At 40.1% G+C, this 19,973-nt stretch overlaps 2 protein-coding genes across 2 annotated transcripts in view; one reads left to right on the top strand and one right to left on the bottom strand.

Annotated features, from left to right (window-relative positions):
- Positions 1–13,285, bottom strand: part of BRCA2 (BRCA2 DNA repair associated) — a 43,656-nt gene extending 30,371 nt beyond the window's left edge. The window contains exons 1-9 of the mRNA XM_086742127.1: positions 13,195–13,285; positions 12,144–12,395; positions 10,069–10,174; positions 9,220–9,272; positions 9,074–9,114; positions 8,869–8,980; positions 7,217–7,272; positions 6,186–6,300; positions 722–1,906 (exon numbers count right to left, since the gene is read on the bottom strand). Coding sequence (XP_086598253.1) covers positions 722–1,906; positions 6,186–6,300; positions 7,217–7,272; positions 8,869–8,980; positions 9,074–9,114; positions 9,220–9,272; positions 10,069–10,174; positions 12,144–12,395; positions 13,195–13,273 — 1,999 coding nt within the window. The 5' untranslated portion in view covers positions 13,274–13,285. The remainder of the gene's footprint in view (positions 1–721; positions 1,907–6,185; positions 6,301–7,216; positions 7,273–8,868; positions 8,981–9,073; positions 9,115–9,219; positions 9,273–10,068; positions 10,175–12,143; positions 12,396–13,194) is intronic.
- Positions 13,286–16,713: 3,428 nt separating this feature from the next.
- Positions 16,714–18,488, top strand: ZAR1L (zygote arrest 1 like). Its single transcript, XM_086742141.1, has 4 exons — positions 16,714–17,331; positions 17,619–17,711; positions 17,857–17,931; positions 18,345–18,488. Exons 1-4 carry the CDS (start codon positions 16,714–16,716, stop codon positions 18,486–18,488), a joined length of 930 nt encoding a protein of 309 aa, XP_086598267.1.
- Positions 18,489–19,973: the final 1,485 nt, after the last annotated feature.

The raw sequence follows: 19,973 nt of genomic DNA on the forward strand, positions 1-19,973 counted from the left end.
ATGCAGATTCAGATTTTGGTAAAATTTTGGACCATAAGGTCATTTCTGCATGTGTTTAGCACCGGCACCATAAGTATCACTTTTGTTTTCAAATGTGAACGCCTTGACAAGACTGGAGATCTGTTTAATCTAATCATGTTCTAATAACCAGAAACAAGTGAGTAACCAGCAGTTAGTACTATCAGTTTTTTTTTTTTAAAAAAATCAATTAAAAAAAAAAATCAATTTTCAGTTGTAATGAAATTTGAAGAGATGGGCTTCCATTCCTGCGTCTCAACATAAGGACTTGTTTCAAACTTTAAAGAGAAGTACTTAAATTCCTAATATTAAGTAATTATTCCAGCAAGAGCAACAGCTTGATCTCTTATAAGTTATCAACTCAGACAGGATCGCTCTTGACACCATGAATGTCTAAACAGCATTGACAAACATATAATTAAGCTTGTCAATTGGAATAATAGTTCAAGGTGGAAGTTTTATTCAAGAAACTAATCTGAGACTAAACCAGTAACTTAGCACCAGACTATCGGAAAATAATGCTATTCTGTCACTATGATTATCACAGTCCAGCTCCATATCTCAATTCCCAGACTAGTCAGTTGTAGAGCTACTTCATCACAAACACAAGATTTTACATGGTTTTATCTGAAACATTTACACAAAAGGTCTTAATAAACACATACAGAATCCTCCACAAATGATGAAAAGCTTAATAATATACCTTGCTCATCAACTCTGGCCACATGACAACCTTTAAATTCACACGAACCAGATTCCAAATGTGGTAACAGAGGATGAATAGGCAATTCAGAGGTCACTTCTTTCTGTATTTTTTCTTCTTGATACAGTAAAGCATTATTTATCGTATAAATAAATCTCTTGGATCTCCTTCTCAAGCTGGATAACATATTTAGGCTTTTAAAGTCAGACTTCGTAAGAGTATTTTCACTATTTGTTAAATGTAGGTCATTGCAATTATCTGGAGATGTAGCACTACATACAAGTGGGTGAGACAGAAGATCAGTTACCACAGATTTAGAAGTTGCTTTTATATGCTTGGAAAAGCTGCCATTGTAGACCACAGAATACTCTGTGACATTTGTACTTTCTATTAAAAAAGAATTACAGTTTAGGAAGCTCATTTTGGAAACATTCTCAGCCGCACATCCTTTTACTAACTTTGGATCTTGAACACTCAGAGACACAGATTTTACTGGAGTTATTTCTGATGTTGGGTTTTTTTCAGAATTTTTCACTTCATAGCACTTTTCTGACAAATTGACGCTCAACAGCTTTTGTGCTTTTATCAAGCCTGAAGTATTCAGTAAAGATGTTTCCACAGCATCATCCTTGGTCATTAGTACCGACTTCTCTAAATTTTCCTCTCTACTTAAGTCAGAGGGTGGAGAGCTACATAGAGACATTTCCAAGTGAGTTACATCAAGATCAGATAAGTTCAGTTGAGACCACTGGCTTGAAGGAAATTGTATGTCTTCTTTTACAGGCTTCTCATTCTCAAATGACTTGTGTATTCTATAATCTTGCACATCTCCTGTGATCTTAAATGACTCCAATTCTTTTTTGTGTCCTATCAAACAGCCATCTTTACCATCCCCTGTATCTTCATCTGTGTTTTGGAGCAAAGAATCCTCCATTTCAACAGAGTGGCTTTTTTCAGTCCAGCTAGTTGGTTTCACCTCCTGTGAAATGCCAGTCTTTCTTCTAATGGACTGCTTGGAAGAAAAATTCTCCTTTCCTTGTGCTTTATCTGTGTTTATTTCACATTTCTCTACTGCATCCAGAGCATGCGGCATCAGTTGAAGAGTTCCACTGGACTTAGCAGGTATGTTGAATGTATCCTCAAAGATATTAATCTCACCAAATAAGCCATCTAACATCTCCGACTCTAAATAGTTTAGAGAAGATGGGGAGAGAAAAATAAGTTAAAAAAAGGTAAGTTTTGGGAAATAACTTAAGAATAGCATTATGTTTTTATAGGTAAATACAGCTTTCAATTTTATGACAATTATCTTCACTCAGGAGTGAGTTTGGAAAGATAAATCTACACGTCTAAAGTACATTACTCTCCAGTAGGAGCTGTTAGAGGAAACAGGAGGCAAAGGACATACACGCAGATGCCCTGGCCTCCTGAGGACTGTGGTGGTTAAGCAGTTTTCCAAGATGAAACCTAGCTATCTCAAAAGATTTCCCCCCCCCCCCCCCCCCCGAAGGACAGGCGAATGAGTAGTAAGTTTTACAAAACAAACATCTACATTTTTTCCTCCAAAATTTATACCAGATGGTAGGCACCAAACATGCCTATTTTTGTCTATAACTGGCAGCTAAGAAAACTGTTATTTAAGGATTAATTTATTAAACTGTCTTTTGCTTTGATATAGAATAGTATAGTATCTAGAAAGATTTAGAAAAGATTCACAATTTTTAATTGATTAGGAAGTTTTTTGAAAGTTCTATGATTGGTACAAATATTAGAAAAATAATTAGAAGTTTTTCTGTAAGGAAGTATGCAGTGGGGGAAAATAACCTAAACCCTATTTTGTAAGCAAAAGCTTACACATACAAAATAAAAATATTAAATTCTCAAATGTATGAACAAAACTCACTTAACAAAATATTTCACATTCAAAAAGATAGGTAGGTTTTATTTTGAGAGTACTTTTTAGGGCTTTTTGATATCAAAGAAATAGTAACAAAGTACCTAGAAAACATCCTTGTCTTCTGTTTTCCTTGGGCACATAACCGATAGCTTAACTTTTCCACAAGCCTTTTCTACATACAATTTCTACAATTTAGAACTATTTTCCCTATTAGAGCATTTAAATAACCTCGTGTTTGAAAGATTTTCCATTTGGAAGTCCATAGAAGCTTTTCCAGTGCTTGGTTACACACATCCAACTATTTGTAAACACATCCATCAAGGGTTCCTGCCCATCACATGTCTTGAACAGTTACTCATTCTCTTTACTTTTTATTTTTTGCCCAAGTGGCAGAAGGTATCACTAAATGAGATCTCAAAAAGAAAAAGCTAACAACTACAGATTGAGTGTACAGGTCCTTTTCCCTTACGGAAGGGCATTCCTCTGGAATAACTTCTGTGTCCACATCCTTTCCTTCTGTAATAATTTGTCAACAGAGCTTTCTAAAAAGACATAGTTGTTTTTCTTTTTACTTAAACAGAAGCCATTACCTTTAATCAAGAAACAAAACCAGGAGTATCTGAAAGATTGTAAAGATACTGGTTGTACAATGAATAACCTGATGCCACAGGAAAAAATAATAATCAGGGAAGTTCATTTTGACTTCTAAACTCACTGGAGGGGCAGGGAAATGACAACCCCAAAAATGAGAACTGAACAACAGAATTCTGTTTTCCCAGTAACAGACCTAACTAGGCAATAACAACTTAATGTGTTTTCTCAGAGCCTCTCCTTCTGGGTAAATAATACAATACTCAGGAAAAAAAAAAAAAGAAGCTTAACATTAGATGTTTCTGCTCTGGAGTCATATATTGACTGACTGTTAAAACACATTGCCACATGTCAGGTTGAAATCCTATAAGCAGAGGGTATTGAACCCATTTCTCCTACTTGATGAATCATTCTAGACCCTAAGGTTAAAGATAAACCATTTATTCAGACAAGGATTATAAAGGAACTGAATGATGTAATTTTAGTTTTTGAATTAAAGAGTTTAAACACAAAGTTTTGGGCAACAGGCCAAAGTAAAATACCTAAAATGTTACAGAATTCCATGTTACCCATTAGTTTTCCAATTTAAACAGCTTCCAATTCAATATGCTGATTCCTACATATTTGAAGAATCTTAACTCTGAATCCAGGTAATATACCTACAGCAAACCTGTTAATTCTGCTACAAGGGCCAGATGCCCACAGCTTAGTGTTACAATGTTACAAGGACCACACTTAGACTTACTTAAACTAGGGACGTGAACCTTACGAATTAATAGTTGCTTTATAAACTAATATGGCTACTGATTATAGAATCATAGAATGGTTAGGGTTGGAAGGGACCTTCAAAGGTCATCTAGTCCAACTCCCCTGCAAGAAGCAGGGACATCTCCAACTACGTCAGGTTGCTCAGAGCCTCATCCAACCTGGCCTTGAATGTTTCCAGGGATGGGGCATCCACCACCTCTCTGGGCAACCCTCATTGTAAAAATGTATTTCCTAATATCTAATCTAAATCTACCTCCCTCTGATTTGAAACCGTTACCCCTCGTCCTGTCACAACAGGCCCTACTGAACAGTCTCTCCCCATCTTTCCTGTAGGCCTCCCTTGAGGGACTGCTATAAGGTGTCCCTGGAGCCTCCTCTACTCCAGGCTGAATAGCCCCAACTCTCTAAGCCTGTCCTCATAGGAGAGGTGCTCCAGCCCTCTGATCATCTTTGTGGCCCTCCTCTGGACCCTCTCCACCTGGTCCATGTCCTTCTTATGCTGGGGGCTCCAGAGCTGGATGCAGTACTCCAGGTGGGGTCTCACCAGAGCAGAGTAGAGGGGGAGAATCACCTCCCTCGACCTGCTGGCCACGCTCCTCTTGATTCAGCCCAGGATGCTGTTTAGCTCCTTTTGTGAAATTCTGAATTGTTAATAGGATCATAGGATCATAGAATGGTTAGGGTTGGAAATACATGACAGTATGCATCTTGTAGTCCATGGTTACGCTAAATGTAAAACAGTTTGAAAAAGTTTTCTTCTTTCCCCAAATTCTTATAACTAAAAAAAAAAAATCCAGAAAAATATCTTTGAAATATTTGGTAGTTCTTGTACTTTGGACTGAGGGCATATATTCAGTCTCACTCTTGCTAAGGACACAGTTTGTACAATAGAAATAATCTCTTCACATCCTTAAAATCACATAGGTATTCAAATCAACATGATGATCCCTCTTGTTTTCTTTGACTGAAACAAAGTGTATACCTAATAAAACTGACTGTCTTTCATGATCATATAACACTATTTCAGAGGACACCACCATTTGAAAGCTACAGATGTTTCAGTTATCCTTCTTTTCACATTGTATCTTCAAATGCCAAGTTAACTATTATCAACCAGGGAAGATGGGGCAGGGGGGAAGAGACTTCCGCAAAAGTTATTTTGTACTTGAAATGGGTTTCTTCTCTCTCTTATTTTTACTCAGATATTGTTTTAACTAGCCTTCTCTACTGTGGTATGGGATGAAATTAGTCATTTTGGAACACAGAACACGATATTAATTTGGCCTTAATTTCTGAAAGTATTTTACTGACTACAGATTTCTTGCATATGTTAGCTACCAACTACATTTTTCTCAGCATGCTTGAACTTAAAATACAAAGACAGCAGTATACACCACTCTGCAAGTAACAATGCTTTCTGACTGCAGCATTCTCAGCCTTCCTCATCAAATCCTTTCACAATTCTTACACATACCACCAAACAATATTTTTAGGGCAGTCTATTCAATACGGACAAGGAGACACATGATCCTAAGTATACATTGTCCTGCCTAGCACATGTCAATCTTCTACGCTCATGCGTGCTGAACAAATTTCTGTTAGTCTTCTCTTCTGCCATCATTTCTCAACAAAAATAAAAAAGCTCGCACTGAAGTGTAGATTTTCGTTTGTTCACTAACATGGCATGAAAATATTTTCTTCCCCTTAGTCAAGTATTTTCTGCATTCAATAAAAAAAATAAATCATTTCATTTTCCTAAAGGATTTGTCATATTTTGAACTACTAACAGGTGATGTAAATGAGGAAAGGATTTTGCAAAGTTAAAAAACAAGCTCATCACAGAATAATGATTATTGGGGTGAAACTTCATGATAAAGCAAAACCTGTTCAATAGGTAGAAGTAGTAGTCTTGCTCCCCCTTGAGCCTGTACCATTTTCCTCTCTCAGCTCTCCCATAAAGTCTCATGCCTTCACTTATACCAGGACTAATCTGGTTGTTATCCAGTGGCATGGTAACCTGATTTAATTCACTGACTCAACAGAAACTGATCCCCTTTTTAAAGGCCAAATTAATTTTACAAGGTTGAATCAATTCAGAAAGTGAGAGTACACAGTCATCAGAGGAGATAAATCATAAGATCAGCTCAGGGTGACTTTACCCTCAGTCTTGCTTCACTGTATACCCAGTAGTAAAGCATCAGTGCATACCAAAATCTTTGATGTCATCCTCAGCATTTAGCTTTACTGTCTCTGGTACAGACAACATACTTCTATCACTTGTCCCAGAACATCTATCATGGTTGGAAAAGAAATTGTGCAAAACCTGTAAATCAAAGACATAAGCTGTTTTATACATTACATATCAGTAAGTGGCACTTTAACAGTAAAGCAAGCAATTCTAAACATTTACTGCAATATCCGAATAATTCTGCATCTCTTCAAATGAAAAGTAACATTTTCACAGGTACACTTGAACATAAATAAGCAAATAATAACCATTTTCAATGCAAACCACGTTCCACTTTATAATCAATTTAAGGGCAGCAAATGGGTTCAGTACTTTACTATAAGCAAGCCTCTCAAAAATGAATGAAGGAGATATGAGAAAGGATAAAGATGTTTTGCTTATTTTAACTTGTAATGATTTGTTAACTGCGAAGTTTCAGGTAGTTAAGAATCAAATGGAAATTTGTAATTGAATCCTATTAGCCCCATCCTAGGTTTTCAGTCTGAAAAATCCTTCAGCTTTCATATACACAGAGCAGAATTACAGTTTTGCAGGAACTCTCCCTTTCCTAACAACATCAAAAGACTGAAATTAATACTCTGTTTCAACTCTTGGTACAGTGGTTGAGCAGAAGTTATTGGACAACATAAGCCAAACAGTAAGTCCCAAAACTTTGACAGAAGAGGAAGAAAAACAAACAAATCCACAGATAAGCAGCATATTGCAATTCCTAGGTTTGATTTCTCTTTGAATGACTCCCGCTGAATCCAAATGATTTTGCTTTTTTAAAAAAAAAAACACAGCAAAAATATTCCTCAAAGGGGGTTATTTGTGAAAATACAGTCTACAGCCAGGTTTTGCAAGTTTAGTTTTGTGAGCTTTGTAAAATAGTCAGATAGTAGGGCCTAGAATAAAAATGACAATTTTTTATTCTTGGCTCAAGAAATGTAAACAATATAACTAAATAGCTTAACTGAAATTAAAGAACAGCATAGCTCTTAAAACTACTTACTGTCTCAGCTCTTTCATCCTGTTGCTTTGCTCCAGAAATAGAATCATTCTCTCTAGCTTTAGAAGAAAGACAAGTCAATTCATTTCTCCTAAGCAATTTGCTGAGTGTGTTCAAATACGGTTGTGTTTTAGGAGGATTTTCATATCTGTAAACAAGAAACTACTAAAAACTAACCAAAAATTCTAACTAAAAAGTCCCACAGGCGAGGCTGAGGGGCAGTGTAGAAAAGCAGTTTCATAACAGCATAGAACACCCTGAATCATAGGCTGTAGTTGCTGCTATGTAGGTAGGCCTGTTACCACCCTGAGCCCACCATCACTGCCAATCCCTTTTCCAGTAGTTACTCATGGCACTACTCTCTCATTTTTTTTCTGTCAAGGGATCTGGATGAGATCTTCAACACTCTGTCAGAAATTTGGTTTTTTCCCCATTTCCTCCCACAACAGCAGTAATATCTTTTCACCTACATTACAAAAGGAGAAAGGGAACCCTATTTTATATCTATATATTTTATATAGATTTTATAGATATAGATAGATTTATATAGATATACACATTTCACAGACATGCCATCAAGGTTCCATGTAGCAGCCAAATGACTCATTCTTTCCTCTTACAGGTGCCAGACGGCAGAGAGTGGGCATCACTACTATAAAACACTAGGCTTATCCAGGAAGTGGGAGAATGAGAAAAAGAACTCAAACCTCAAGTCATCTCCCAGAAGAGCATAATTAAACTATGGGTTCTTTCCCCAGCCTTTCTTTTCAGGGCACATAATTCTGAACCAGCGAACACCCAAAATGGAACAGCTCAGTAACCTTGGGAATAGTACCACCCCCTCCCTGCCAACAGAGGAACCACTGAATCATAAAATATCTCTCTATGCTTTATACAGTCATAGTTTAAAAACATCAAAAACAGCAACGTCAGGAAACAAGCAGACATACAGGTTTTCCCATTTTCTCAAGAGTTTTCATCCAGAAATAATGAAGTCAAATTTCATTTTGCTCATCCTACTTACAGCAACACCTTAAGTCAAGGCTTGATGCTTAGCATCACTGTTAGTGCCACCCAAACAGTCATCACCCACTCATTCTCATCCTGAGTTATGCTGGCACAGCTGTTTGTGCAGCTGCACAGTAAATGAGGCCCACAAACAGTCCTGTCCAAATAACCCAGGAAATATGGTCTTCAATTGGATCAGTGTCTCCGTCTGTCTCACTGCATCAAGACAACAGTAGGCACAGTGACAGGGCTTAAAAAAGCTGAAGCCAGCACTGCTGCTGGAAATTTTACTCAACAGGCTACCTCCTTAGACTTCATAAACTACAACCATGACTTAATCTAATAGTTCTGTGATAGTGCAAAGCAATCATTTAATCCTCTTTCTACGCTTTGCTATGTTATTTCTAAATTTATATCCCCTAGTCTCTCATACAAAGAAAGAAAACTTTTGAAAAGCAATACATTTAAATTCGTTTCTTCCCTTTAGGGCTGCATTACTTAAAGTCATCCACTAAGCATCACTAAGAGTTTTGTCCTTTGTAATTGGAGGCGGGGGACAGGGACGGGGGACCAGTTCACACTGTCAACTTCCAGTATCGAAACCAGAAGATTTTAACCCTTAGCAACTGTATCATTTTTAGAAATACCTATTATCACTGTTGCACCAAGTGTAGGAGGTGTGGCTAAAGAACTTGACCAGGACATATCTGGATCCACTTCTGCTCCCAGACTTTCAGAAATACGTTTTGGAGTTCTGACCTAGAAATGTATTTAACAATAATTATTTCTATATAGAATTTTAAATATACTACTCAGGAAAAATAAAACAAAATACAACAATAAAATATTTACCTCCAGAAGTTTTGGTGTGCAAAACAAGCTTCCATATGGTCCTAAAAACATTATGTAATAAGGACATTAAGTAATATCTAAGACACAAGGATTTATATCTACAGATATCAGATATTTTGTAAAACCAATAAAGTGAAAATACAAACCAGGAATATTACTTCTCTGAGGTGTTTGGTAAATATTCCTTAAAATAGCTGGACTGAAAAACAAAATCAAATTAAAAAAATATTAATTTCCTTTCTCAGTTTCTGAAAATAAGAAAATATTTCAGACATGACATATATTACCACCTCCATTATTTTCTTTCTTTGCAACCATAGCTATTTCCCTGACTAAATAAAATGTAGATTTCTCCTAACCAGCCAGTATTTTAAACCTTACCATAAGTTTATTTCAAATTGTAAAATAATTGTTTTGTGAAATATGTTAATCTTCAATTATGATTTGTCTGACAAATAGTTTACTAGAGTTCAATGTAACGATGCATTTCTTAGTATACGAAACTATGGAAACTGTCTTAATTAATTGGTTATAAATAAATAATTAGTTTAACTGTTTTTATAATCAACATGAGTACTTTGAGCAGATTTGTCTGAAATATACACATTTAAATGTAGAAATCCAGACTATTACTAAAAAAAACTCAGTAAATATAAATAGCTTTACAAATACTATTTGAGAAGCACATGATACATCATACAACTCTTTCTTGCACTGGATGTTGAGGATTTGGGAAGTTGAAATAATGACAATAAATGCCATAAGCCAGCTTTGAAGGAGTAGAAAAATAGAAAGGAGCAACACCTAAAAGTAAGGAAGCTTTCAAAATTAATTAGTATTTTATTTTCAATTCACTTAGCAACTTAAAAGCATCATAAATATACAAGATTATTGACTGCTCTAAATAAGTCTATCAGTCAAATACAGTGGTTTTAATATTTATTTTTGCTTAAAATCCAGTTTATTTTATATTTGTGTTGACATATTTAGCTTACCTAGCAGCAAGGCAGTTGTGGCAGGTACCAGGAGGAGAAGCAAGTATGTAATTTTCTTCATCTATTTTTCTTCTTGTGATACTTGGGCTTATCAGATTCTCTCTGCCTACATCATAGAATCAACTAATCAACATAACCTTGTAAAACTACAAGTACCAGTTTTGATTTTCACGTTTAAAGATCAGATTTTAATTTTAAAAAATTATATAATGTCCAATTTTTACTCAAAAAACCCCTCAATAAGACACTACCTTTTCCTCTAGTGTTTTGAACGTGTTTGAATTCTACATCCAAACAACACTAAACACATTTCAAATGCACAACCAAAAATGCTCATTGCGTCACTTTATTCATTTTTATTCAAGTCACATACTCCATTTCAGTTTTAGTGTACTGTATTGTGTCTTTCTTATCATTGCAGAATGCATTAGGAGAAAACATATGCAAACATGCATTTCCCTCAAATTCACTTAAGATATAGACTTCTTTATTTGAATAAGCAGCATAAAGCAAAAATTATTTCTGGTACTGTTAGTGGAGGCATTGCCACTGGTAACAGTAGCTATCATATGCTATGCATCTCCAGGCAAATAGAGAAAGAATGTGCCCACCAAAGCAGCAGAATCCTCTGAACAGCGAGCCCCTCACACAAACACCCTGAAATTTCCAAACAACTTCCACATCAGAAATTACACCCGAGTTTCTGCACTTCCTCTGCTTCCTAGTTCCTGAGTCCATATGCACAGCACAGCGGCATCTCAGTACCATACCAAGGTGAAATCCATCAGCTTCTATCCATGCTCTTGTTTTCACAAGAGGAAAACACAGGTGCATGAGCCAGCTGGCTCTAACCAAGAACACCAGGAGAAGATGATCTCAGGCCAGCCACAGGTCACTACAGAAACCTTGGTAAAATACTCCTCTTCCCTTCCTTTAGGGAGTGTATACAAACGTCCGCACACAGAATCACAAAGCAAAAGTAACCATTTTGAAACAGAAGAATGGTAAGGTTCCTGTGTTTGCAATTTATTAAATTGCTACAAAGAATTCACCAGAGACTTAACACTATAGAAGTCAAAATAGCTAAACTTAGGAAAAATACATTCCCAGCTGAGAATACATTGAGAACACAGAACAGGGTCACAATATTCTATGGAAGCAATGTATATTCAAACAGTAGCACCGTTCTACACCTTTAAAGACTGCTTTAGGATCTAAAATAGATTCTGGTAATAAAAGGAATCTTGTGTGTGTCTGTAACCTGTTTAGAAAAGCTTATCTTATTGTTAGGAGGGCACAGACACTGTAGATGTACAAAGCAGATATTGCAGGAATGGAGTTAAATATTCTTCCATAGAAAAGGTTCTTACATACAATCTTGTATACATCAATCTTGTATACATTCTCCGTAGAAAAGATTCTTCTCTCCGTCTAAGGAGGATAGATACTATGGCTTGCAGGTACATCAAAAAGGAGCAGAATGACACGTACTTTAGTGATGCACTTGGGATTTGGAAATAATGTAGTGATAAGTACCTCACAGAAGTGGTAGAAGTCCTTGTTTCCAAATGAAAAAGTGTAACTTCTTTCCATGACTTACAGTTTTACTAAGTCAAAGAGCTCAGTGCTTCTAGATCTTTCTAAGATAGTTTAAGGAGTGGCCTATGGATCGCCTCACACTTCTGCCTGATAAGTATAATCCTCTGTCTTGAAAAGATTTTCAAAGACTTTGGATGGAACAAAAATCAGACGGCTAAAAAAATTCACTCTGATTCTCAGTCACCAGGTTACACTAATAAGCTCTTATCTCCGTACATTAACAGGATTTGGAGTATTAGGACCACAGCAATATCTCTTCTACCGGAAACTTTGCATGTACATTACCAGTTTATTGCAAGGATGAATTCATTAAGATCAGTTCTGCATTTTTATAGGTGATCTTCAGAAGCCTACTAAAATAACCTTTTCACTCACACAATTTTTGCAGTAGCATTATCTATTACATTAGTAGTCACCAGTTACCACAACAAAAAGTTTAAAAAAAAAAACCAAAACAAAACAACCAAATTACTCACTTGCTCCTATTTTTTTCTGATCCAGGTCTTTTCCAGGAGAAGAATAAGGTGGCAATATTGTATTTTCATCTTTAAAAATCTGTGGAGTTGATGGCAGCTGACTGTATGTGGAGAGTTTTGCCCCTGGAGTTTTAAAAGATGTTTCATCAGGCCAGCCAACGGGACCATCAAGTTCTTCTGAAGATTTAGGCTCATAAGAGGGTGCTTCTGCACTGAGTTCTTCAAACCAGTTGAGACTGATAGGCCCTAAATCTATGAAGAAAAACATAGAGAAAAATACATTTTAAAAAAAAAAATATAACAGAAAAGAAAGAAGCCTGCCAAATGGCATGCAAATAACACATAACAACAAGTATGAATTAATGTTATTAAACTAGGACATAAAATAGTAATCTTAATTCTATAGATGATACACAAGACTGCAATTAGTTCTAAATTAATATAAAACTAATGCTCCATGCAGGATGTGAAAACACATTAAGCCTTTAAATGCTAGCAGCAAACCACATTACTCATTCCATTGTCATACTTCTGTTTATTTTGCTTCTAGATAGCTTTGAACTCTAATACCCACAAAGTATACAAGAATGCCTGCCCAAATTCTCAGACCATTAACAAAACTAATCAAAGTGCAGATAAACATCCAGTTTGTTTAAAATTAAAAGTATACGCCTGGCTTTTAGTTTATTTCTTATTTTATTCAGACTGGCAAGTTAAACAGGTTCCTTTTAACACTAAGAAATCACATGACTGCAGGTGCATTTAGCAAAAGACTAAACCTGGTCTGCCTGTGGGTACATAAGGAGGCCACAGCTTAAAAAAACCAAAAAGGAACAAAACAGTAACTGAGCACATATTAGGGAAAAAAGCTACAAATAATTTTTTTTTTAAATATATTAAAAATAGATACTAGCAAATACAGATTTGGGGTAAGAAAAGCACCTAACAAGTTGCATAATGCTTTTCTATGGAATATACAACAGACGTGTATAAAACATCAACACCCAGAAAGAAATCCTAATAAACATTATTTACTGTAGAGAAGCTGTACCTGATTCGCTGCAACGTGCCTTAAATATTTCGAAGAAAGTTGGTCTTTCTACAGGTTTGTAAGCCATTTTCTTATCCATAACATTATTGGAACAGTTGTTGAAAAACCTAGGAAGAAATCAGAAAACACTTTCACACAGTGCTATTGTAATGCCGTGGGGCTGCACATCATAACCTCGATTTCCTGCGTTTCTTGGTAGGTGTGTTGTAACCCGACCTCTTCAGCTTTAGGACTTGCGATGCGCATCCAAACACTGCAAGGATGAACATGGTATGAAAACAACAGGTAAGAAGAGTATAGGGAATTATATATATAAAAACACTAAGCAAATATGTGAGAAAAATCATGATGGAATGTGCAGAAAACTTTTGAGGTATTTTAAGTATAAATTTAAAATACATGGTATTACACATAAACTCTACAAGCATTACAACAATAATTTGATTTGAAATTGCTTTCAACTGGAGAAGACATTGCCACTTTCATAGTTCTCTTGAAAAGCAGGTATAAGTAAGATTGCCACAGAAAGTTTCGTGTTTATTTTAACACATTTATTGTTTCCACTGTAAAAATCGGTTTCCCACACGCTGCCTAACCAAGACGTTGGGAAGGCTAGGCATTTAAAAAAAGGGCAAAGGCTGCCCGAAGAGAGAAAGTCACGAAACTAAAACCTGCCTCAGAAGTGGATTTTAAAAGACGACGCGACCTATCCACGCTGCTTCCCGTTAGGGAAAGCTCCTGCCGGGCACCCACCCACGCACGGAGCGGAGGCCGTCAGGCCACCCCGCAGGGCCTCAGGGGACGGGCCCCAGCCCCCCAACCCCGGCTGGCCGGTAACCGCAAACCCCCGCGCTGGCTGAGAGGAGAGGGGCGGCCGCGGGAGGGGACCCCTCCCCAACCCCGGCGGGGTTAAATCCCCGGTGAGCAGCGGGGCCCCCCCTCACGCGAAGGGCCGGGCCTGACGCGGGGCGTTTACCTCCCTCCGGCCCCTCCGCCGGCACGGCGGCCGCAGCATCGCCTCCCGCGCGGGAGCGGCGGGCGGGACGGGGCGCGGGGGGAGGAGAGAGCGACAACGCCGCCGCGGCCGCCCTGCCACCACCTTCAATTTGGCGCCAACACGCCCCCAGGCGCCTGCGCACTGAGAGCATCCGCCGTTCCCGCCCTCCCCGGCCGCTACGTCACGGGAAGGAGGCGGTGTAACGGCCACCGCGCTCGCCGGGGCTGGGGGGGGGGGGTGTGTCTGTGTGTGAGATGGCTGCCCGCGGGGGGAATGCAATGTGCTCTCTAAACGCTTTCCCTCCGTGGGTGATTTCTCACGGAACAAAAAGGCAAATGACAGCCACCTTCTTTTACTTACACGTCCGTGTATAATTCAGAAATGAAGCGTCACATCTAAGGCCGACATATCCCATCTGACTGCAGCAGCAGTTAACAACAATGTCCCAGAAAAAGGCTCCAGAGTCTCCCAGTGAGCAGAGGGCTGCGATGGAGTGTCACTGCCTGCGGAGGTCTCAGCCTCACCTTTTTAGTTAGGCGGTTTTGTAGGCCTTGACACTATTACGGTAGCTGATGTTAAAGAATATTATTATGCTCCACATACACATCCAATCCCATTTGGACTTTTGATAAGTTCTTGGCCTCAGCAGTGAGTCCATAAAATAACTTCAAGTTGGGTGAAAAATTCTTCCTATCACCAATTTTAAGTTAGCTATCTTTCATTTTAGACAGATATTCATCTGCTCATGTGCTATAAAGGGGTTTCTTCCTACTTCTCCACACCAGTCCTTATTTTACAGTTTTGTCACACCTTCTTCAGTATCTCTTCATACAATAATTTTTCCATGTCCCTCCTCCTTCCAACAAACTTCTTTAACTTCTAATCCTGCAGTGTCCTTGCGAGCTCCAGTAACTGCTTCTTCCCAAAGCATTCCAGAGGAAGCCATACCATTGTTTTGAATGATGGCATGTGGTTCCCAATTTAATCTCCATCCCCCTCCAATGCACCCTGGCAACTTACTCTTTTTGCAGCTACACTGCAGCCATAAATTTTAACTTGGTCATCTTGATACCCTGGTTTTGCTTTGCATTGATACAGACCGTTCTTTGAAAACCCAAGCATAACGTGGAGCCTTGAGCCATCTTCCTTTTAACTGTGATGAATGCGTGCTTCCTGAATCTCAACCCCTTTTTTTTTTCCATAAAATGTTGTTTCTTACTGATTTATTTCAGACATTTGAAAGGATCTTCCTCAAATACTCTGTGAATGTTTAAAGACATCACCCCTACCAGCTCTTCTCTAGCCCCTATCTTGTTGGCCCACTGAAATTTATAATGCAAAGCTTTTATAAAGGTGATGAGGAGTCCTGCAAATAAATTATTTCACATCACAGCAGGTCCAGGGATTTGGGGATTCCGAGGTCTCCAGAGACTCACATACACAGTTTGGATGATTTAATTATATGGTTTTAACTGTATTATCTTAGAATTGAACTAAAATGACGTAATTAGGGATGAAGAACTATTAGTCTAGTATGTAAGTGCTTGTATTGCTAAAATTTATTTAATTATACAAGTATTAAGCCACTTTTCCCAGTATAACTGTTTTCCCTCTGGAGTGTTGTACAAACTGAAGTATATTCCATCTTTTCCTAAACCAATACAGTTGACAGAAAAGCTGCATATAGACAATCCCCAAGTAATGGGGCACTGGGGATGCTCAGAGCTTTTAATATGGATAAAGGCGTCTTTTCAGAGCTGTAATTGCCTGCTCAGCTGTCTGTGGAGTACCCACATTATCTGGGTGTTGTTAGTTTCCCAACCCCCTTTTCCTTTTTTTTTAAGACTGTAAACAGAAGGAGTAGTGAGCAAGCAAACAAAAAAAAAAACACACCTCCCCTCGCTACCAAAGCCATTGTTGTCCCAGCTATGGCTGAATTACATCTGTTCATCTTTACAGAGTCTTGCAGTGCTGTGCTACTTTCTGAGCACCAATTACTTCTCAGGCCTTACTGCAATATTCTGTCAAGAGATCTCTGTCAAGATCTTCACCAATTTACAGCCACATAAACTGCAAATTTATTCAGCCTTGGTTGTGTTGTTGCAGGTTCTCGGCCTGTGGCTGCATTTCCTACCTGAAATCGGAGATGAAGGCCTCCAGGAGCACAGCAAGGCTGCAGGCTGGCTCTCTACAGGCCTTGACCTTCTACAAACATCTTGATGAGGTGAGGCAAGGAAACTCGGTACGTGATGGCTGGAACAGGGCCTTCGTGATCTGTGTGTCCAGGCTTCCTGCATATCGACTCCTGTGCCAGCTCTGCCACCAGGAAAAACCTCTGAGCACAGAGGCGAGGGCAAGCCTGCAGCCCTCCCTTGGCAATCAGTACTTCCTCCCTCCCTGGCCCCAGCTAGCCCCACCCGGCTGGGGCCAATTTCCCCATCAATTAGCAAAAATTAGCAGCAGCTCTGGAGATAAGATAAAGGCAGGGCAGGGAGATGACCAGGGCTGACTTTTCTGTGGCTATGATCATGGAGGGCTTTGTCTATCCCCCCTTCAGCACCTACCAGGGCTTCAGGGGCAGCCTCACACCGAGCCGCAGCAGAGACCCAATGGTGAAGCTGCCCAGCTGGAAGCAGAGCAAGAGCAGCGGCATGAGCCCCTTCCTCGGGGGGCCCGGGCCCCTCACCCCCATACCCTCTGACTACCTGGACAGCTACCGCCGGGCCCAGCTCCAGGCCCTGCTGTCGCAGGTGAGCCCTGGGCTGATGCCACGACTGTGCCGGGCCAACACCAAGGACGTGGGCGTGCAGGTGAACCTGCGGGCCGAGGCTGCTGTGCAGTGCTCGCTGGGGCCGCGCACGCTGCCCATTGGCCACCCCCTGAGCCCTGCTGCCTTCCGCACCCACGGGCACCTCGCCCTCTACTCACCTGTGCCGGACCGCCGCCTCTTCACACTGCCCGAGGCCATTGGACCCCAGGAGAAGCAAGAGGCCTCCAAAGCGAGCCCTGAAGAGCAGAAGGCGGAGGATGGTAGCAGAGAGCAGCAGGAGGGCCAGGCAGCGGCTGCCCTGCCCAGGGAGGAGACAGCAGAGACACCGCGGGAGGAGGCTGCGGTCCCCAGACGGCGGGCTGTCTTCCAGGTCTGCAGCGCTGGGGCAGCGGGGCCTGAGGAGAGGCTGGGACCTGGTGCAGCCCCCTCTGGGCAAGAGGGGTGGGGGGCAAACCATGGAGCAGGCTGGAGAGAGATGTGCTCTTGAGTGGTCCCCAGCCTGGCTTCCTGCTCAGGTCTGCTTGGTAGTCCCCAGGCAGCTCTGGCTCCCTTGCAGCAGGGGAGCCTCCTGCCTCTGAAAATAAGTGGTGTAATGAGGGAGCTGGGCTGGGTGTTCATGTGGTGCTGGAGGCTGCTCAGTGAACTTTCTCTCTGCAGTTTTTGGAGCAGAAGTATGGCTATTTCCACTGTAAAGACTGCAAGACCAGATGGGAGAGTGCTTATGTGTGGTGCATTTCTGGAAGCAACAAGGTAGTTAACAAGTAATTCCTTGCTCCCAAGACTTGTAAGAATGGCACCAAATCTGTGACAAGTCAGATGTTTTGACACAAATTTAGGTACCTGTACCAAACACCCTGAATTAGTCTCTATAGTGACCAAGAACTTTTTTTTTCAGGTGTACTTCAAGCAGCTCTGTCGCAAATGCCAAAAGGGCTTCAATCCCTATCGAGTGGAAGCAATCCAGTGCCAGGTGAGTTACAGATTTCTATATCCTGGTAAGATTGCCAGAGTTTATTCTATACTTGTAATAGTTTACAGTTGCTGAATTTGATACTGACTTTATCTGGAAGATAACTTGCTTTCTTTGAAGTACTAGGAAATGTTATTTGTGAAAGCTGTAATAGGATAGGACTCTGTCCTCCTGCAGATGGCTTACACAAACAGTTTTTTGTTCGTACAGTGTTATACCTAGCTACATGTAGGGTAGGGCTTTGTGCTTCTAGGTGAGCAAGCTCTTACAGCTGAAGTCCATGGGGGTTTTCCCACAAGAGCTCTTTTAAATTTGCCAGCCAAAATGTGTTGCTATGATTAAGGAAAACTAAACTTTAGTCTAATATGAAGTGAGCACCTTTGATCTGCTGCTAATAAAATGTCTTGTTTAAGACCTGTTCAAAGACTCGATGTTCCTGCCCTCAGAAGAAAAGACACATTGATCTCAAGAGACCTCATCGCCAAGAACTCTGTGGCCGCTGCAGAGGCAAGAGGCTGTCCTGTGATAACACTTACAGCTTCAAATACATTGTCTGATCTGTGTGCCCTCTTCTGTTTTGTGCTTGCACTTTGACATGTCTCTTGCAATGTTTTGACTTTAGGCTTTTGACCTGGCATTGGATAATGGATAGACTTCTGTATTATTTATAAAGTATATAACTTCAGCATACATATGCTGTGAATGAAGTTCAGTAATAGTTGCACTAGTTTGTTGCCCCTTAGCTTCATCTTGCTGGGAAGGTGAATATATCTGGAAGGAAACAGAACCTATTTGATTTCCTAAAGAAAATAGGTTTTGTTTTCAGTCTGCCTTCAGGGAATGCTAAGATTAAACTGCATTAGCAAGTTTTTCCTTCAGTCGCTCAAACTGAACTAGTGTGGAAGATGCAAATAAATGTTCTAGAGCATAAAGTCTGGGGTAAGTGCATCTGCGAGTGTCTCTTCCCCCTGCCTCTGTCAAATGTATAAAAGAAAAACAAACAAATAGTAGTTTGATAATTAAAGACTATGTAAGATATAAGAGAAAAGTGTAAGCTTCGCATGCTTTCTACCTGAGGAGGGAAAAACCTTTTGAGCTGCTGTATCTATGACAGTGTAAGAAATAGTCTATACTTAGTATGTTCTAAAAGAGGTAGAACAAGTGCCTCTGATTCAAAGAAAGGCTTCTGCCTCAGAAGCTTTCTGGTCATGCATCTCTGGGGCAGGTGGCTTAAATGTAACTGAAAGGAGTAACTGAATGTGCTTTCATGGAAACAAAATGCAGTCAGGGGAGTCCCAATTAAAGTACTGGTGTAGCAGCACAGTGGGGCATTACTGCAGTTCATGTTGTCCCAGGACTTCAGTGAGGCTTTGTTGGGAATACACTGATTCCTACTCTACCTGAAGTTTAGAAATGATGCAAAGAAAGCTAGGTGGTTGCATCATGGGGTTTTTTCATCTGTGAAGAATCACAGAATACTTTAGATTGGAAGGAACCTCTGGAGGTCTTCCTACTCAGTGGAGGACCAGTTGAATCAAGTTGCTCAATGGATTGTGCTCTGCCTGCAGGACAGTATTGAATGGTGTACAACATGTGGTCTATCCTGGGACCTGTCCTGTTCAACATCTTTACCAGTGACCTGGAAGAGACAACAGTGTATTTGTTAAGTTTGCAGGTGACACAAAACGAGGGACCAGCCAATACAGCTGAGGGTAGTGTGGCTGTTTGGAGAGGTCTCGGCTGACCAGAGGGATGGGCCAAGAGCAGCCTTGTGATATTCAGCAGGGACAAGAGGAAATTCCTTTCCCTGGATGGGGAGAACCCTTTGCAGTGACACAGGGGCTTGCCTGGCTAGGGAAGAGTAGCTCATCAGAAGGGGTCCTTGGGGTTTGGTTAGCAGTGAGCTGGGTATGAGCCAGCAGAGGGCCTTGCCCGGAAAGGGCAGCAACAGTGTCCTGGGCTGTATGAACAGTAGTGCCAGCAGAACAAGGGAAGCAATTGTCTCCCTTTACTCAGTGCTCAGTAGACCACATCTAGATTAC

This window comes from Chlamydotis macqueenii, chromosome 1 (assembly GCF_036417535.1).
Source record: "Chlamydotis macqueenii isolate bChlMac1 chromosome 1, bChlMac1.mat, whole genome shotgun sequence".
NCBI classification, from domain to species: Eukaryota; Metazoa; Chordata; class Aves; order Otidiformes; family Otididae; genus Chlamydotis; species Chlamydotis macqueenii.

Coding starts and splice junctions, on each gene's coding strand:
- ZAR1L (XM_086742141.1), top strand. CDS start 16,714: ATGATCATGGAGGGCTTTGTCTATCCCCCCTTCAGCACCTACCAGGGC. Junction 17,332..17,618: donor GACGGCGGGCTGTCTTCCAG/GTCTGCAGCGCT, acceptor TTCTCTCTGCAG/TTTTTGGAGCAGAAGTATGG. Junction 17,712..17,856: donor GCATTTCTGGAAGCAACAAG/GTAGTTAACAAG, acceptor TTTTTTTTTCAG/GTGTACTTCAAGCAGCTCTG.